This window comes from Setaria italica, chromosome IX (genome assembly GCF_000263155.2).
Source record: "Setaria italica strain Yugu1 chromosome IX, Setaria_italica_v2.0, whole genome shotgun sequence".
NCBI classification, from domain to species: domain Eukaryota; kingdom Viridiplantae; phylum Streptophyta; class Magnoliopsida; order Poales; family Poaceae; genus Setaria; species Setaria italica.
Window position 1 is genome coordinate 40,627,803 of NC_028458.1, and position 3,383 is coordinate 40,631,185.

Consider the following 3,383-nt stretch of genomic DNA (forward strand, 5'->3'; position numbering starts at 1 on the left):
GACGTTGAAGGTAACACTTTCAGCACTGGATAAGATAGGTGGGGGCATTGACTGAATTTTTCAGTGTCGACGACTCTCGACTTCTCGAGACCCTAATCTACATTCCTGCCGCGTGGAGCTCATAGTTCAAGGCTGTAAAGGTTTCGATTTGAGAGTTTTCAAAATAATTTCAAATTCACAAACCATATTGTAAAGTCACACCAACTGATTATTTGGAAGTTAAAGATTTTTTTTCTAAAACGTTTCATGCACCATTTATTAGAAATAATGAAGAGATAGAAGAACTCTCAGCATAATTAACGGTAATGTTATTTTGGTGATAAACAACGTGTCTATTGACGGCAAGGTAGAGCTGGGCAAAATTATTTGATAATAAAAATCGGAATGAAATACCCGAAACCGAGAAAATCGGTCAATGGTTGGACCTCAAGTTCCGACAAACCAAAATAACTCCAATTAAATCGATCTTTTAGGTCTGGTTAACAAAAACTGCAAAAACCAAGACATGTATCAAAGAGGCCCAACAACTAAATACAACCCAGAACCATAGGACAAACCCTATGTATATAATCCCTTACCACCTTGCCTGCAGTAGTCATTCACCTGACCCCAACCCTAGCAGGAAGCTACAGCCGACACTCCCACTTGCGCTCTCGGCCTCTCCCATACCTTGGGCCTTGGCCAGTTGGCCCATCCAATCCAGCAGACCCCCACACAGCCACCTGTCCTCTGCCCTCCAATCCGAGAGTTCCCCAAGCCCACCCACCCTTGGTCTCCCCTTACTCAGTCCCTCCAAGCTCCAATTTGGCGGCGACGCAGCGGTGCAGCAACCTTCGACGGCTTGGTGCATGCGTGGCGAGGCTCCAAGATCTGGCGGCGGGCTCCTCAATCAAGATCCAACGGTGGTCCCTCACTCCAAGTTCTGGTAGCAGCTCATTCAAGAGTAGGCAATGGCTCGGCGTCCAGCTGGCGGCACCTCTCCTGACCGGTGACCAACCAGTGAGGCAGTGATGCCTCCTCATAGTTCTTTTTCTTGTTTCTCTTTTGCTTTGATTCATCTAGGACATGACAATTCTTTTTGTGTTTTGTTTTCTGATTATAAGATTATTCACTTTAGTTAGGGCCGAGACTAACCCCAAGTACCCGAAACTGAACCGGTTAGTCTTGAAAAAGTTAGAAGACCTATTGGTATTTGGTATTGGTTTTTGGATAACCGAAACTGGGTAAACACTAAAGAACTAATCGGTTGGTTCTGGTTCGGTCTAACCCTTACAACTAGGCACATGTGGAGATCTCGGTAATCTCAAGATCTTGTCATGTCAGTCTCTCGAAGATGTCCATAGAAATTAGATGTGCTCATGTATATACATAGTATATTTATAGGGGTGAGTGTATACACATGTTTCGGAAAAAAAAAAGAGAGATACCGGAAAGAGACAAGACAAATCTAAGGAAATAATACAAAGCCCGAACCAAACCTGAATGGTATATTAGGGATGTAAATTTCAATTTCCTATGGGACACCAAGTCAAGGAAAACCTAATTTTATTGAATCTGTATTTCAAAGTAAAGTAACGAGATAGAAATGAACTGAGCCAGCAACACTGAATTCTAGAAGCTTGCAACTTGCACCCCTGTATTCCCTACGTCTAATTTTATTACATCGATCAGCTGATGCAGACGAGCACCGGCGACATTGAATAACCTCCGATCCGCATAAGAGATCGTAGTGTCTCAACTCCCAACACCCATTTCCCAACAACCTAATGGGAGTCACGTTCGCCATGCCGGGTTCCATTATACTAATTGTCTGGAGTTGCGGCGGCAATCCGCGCCTCCAGCGCCCTGGCGTACTCGACCACCGCGGCAACGTCCTGCAGGACCGCCTTGGCCGCGTCGAGCTCGCAGAAGCGCTCCATCCACGCGGCCAGGAGCGGCGTCTTGGAAGCATCAATGATCTTGGCACCGGACAGCAGCTCGGTTGCCTTCACCCACGAGATCATGCCGCCGAGAAGGACGTCCACGTACCCGACGCTCTCGCCGCCGAAGAAGGGCTCCTTCCCCCCGGAGCACTCCTTCAAGCCTCCCTCCAGCGCGCCCAACGCCGCGATCGCCTGCCTCATCGCCTCGGCCTTCTCCTCCTCGGTCTTGACGCTGAACCACCGCGCCCATGGCGTCACCATCTGCAAACGCACGCGCACGCCGTGCAATTGGTTTCACAGTTAATTCACCGCCTAAATGATGTAAACATCAAGAAGCGAAAAATACAAGATGGGACATGTTATTACCTTGTCTTCAAGGTAGGCTGCCCAGAAGCGAGCGATGGCGCGTTCGTAGGAGTCAGCGGGGAGGAGGGAAGGGCCGGTGCCGGCGAAGGCCTCGTCAATGTACTGGACAACGACCGACGACTCGCACACCGGCTTCCCGTTGTGGATCAGCACGGGCACCGCCTTGTGCACGGGGTTGGAGCTGAGCAGGAGCTCGCTCTTGTTGCTGAGATCCTCTTCGATGTACTCGTAACTTAGGCCCTTCATCTGGAGCGCGAGCTTCGCTCTGGTGACGAACGGGCTCGCCCAAAGGCCCAGCAGCTTAAGCTCGCCGTCTCCCGCCATCTCGTACACTGCCCTACCACACAGAAACAGAAGAACGGAATGGATGTGCACCCCGCAAGCGTGTGTGTATTCTGTAGGTTGGAGTTCTCTATTGCGCTGATGCCCGATGGGCTCTTTATCCGGGCCAGAAACAGAAGGATCGGGTTGGTATTGTCAGTGGCAATGAGGCACATACAGGCGTCACCGTGATGCCTGAGCTGATGAACTCTCAATTCCCTACCGTTTGTGAAGACAATTCCTAGAACAGGCGCTAGTGCAGATCTTGAGGATCACTACTGATGGATTGTTCAGAGTCCGAATCCTACCAACTGACCGGCGTGCGTGCGCTATGACCCAACTCGTTAGCTACGACGAGGAAAAGTCGCATAAGATCCTCCGCTGACTCTGCAAAATCAACGCCTGACTAGATTTGCAATCTGGCCAGCATTGAGAGCTGGAGTTGTCAGATCGATGTCCCCTGCCTTGGACAAATGAAGGGGCCTCGTAGTCAACGGACTCACGTGACCGTCGCAAGCCGGAGGGCACTGATGTCATTGCTCCCGTCATAGGAGTAGTACCATCCTGTGGTTGAGAAAAGTTTACTTGACTTGTCCAAGATTAGAATAGAACTTCAAAATAAGGTCCACATTTTTCACCAATACTAGATCATTCATCGCTTTTTTCTAAGGGGTGTTTGGATAGCAGGTGCTAAATTTTAGCACCTGTCACATCGGATGTTTGGACATTAATTAGGAGTATTAAACATAGTCTAATTACAAAACTAATTGCACA

The 3,383-nt window shown here is 48.9% G+C and overlaps 1 protein-coding gene across 1 annotated transcript; it reads right to left on the reverse strand.

Annotated features, from left to right (window-relative positions):
* Positions 1 to 1,528: 1,528 nt before the first annotated feature.
* LOC101762159 (probable glutathione S-transferase GSTU6) lies at positions 1,529 to 2,946 on the reverse strand. The gene is made up of 2 exons (XM_004983796.4): positions 2,289 to 2,946; positions 1,529 to 2,183 (listed from the first exon to the last, which is right to left on the reverse strand). The coding sequence occupies exons 1-2, from the start codon at positions 2,610 to 2,612 to the stop codon at positions 1,803 to 1,805; spliced, it is 705 nt and encodes a 234-aa protein (XP_004983853.1). The 5' UTR covers positions 2,613 to 2,946; the 3' UTR covers positions 1,529 to 1,802.
* Positions 2,947 to 3,383: the final 437 nt, after the last annotated feature.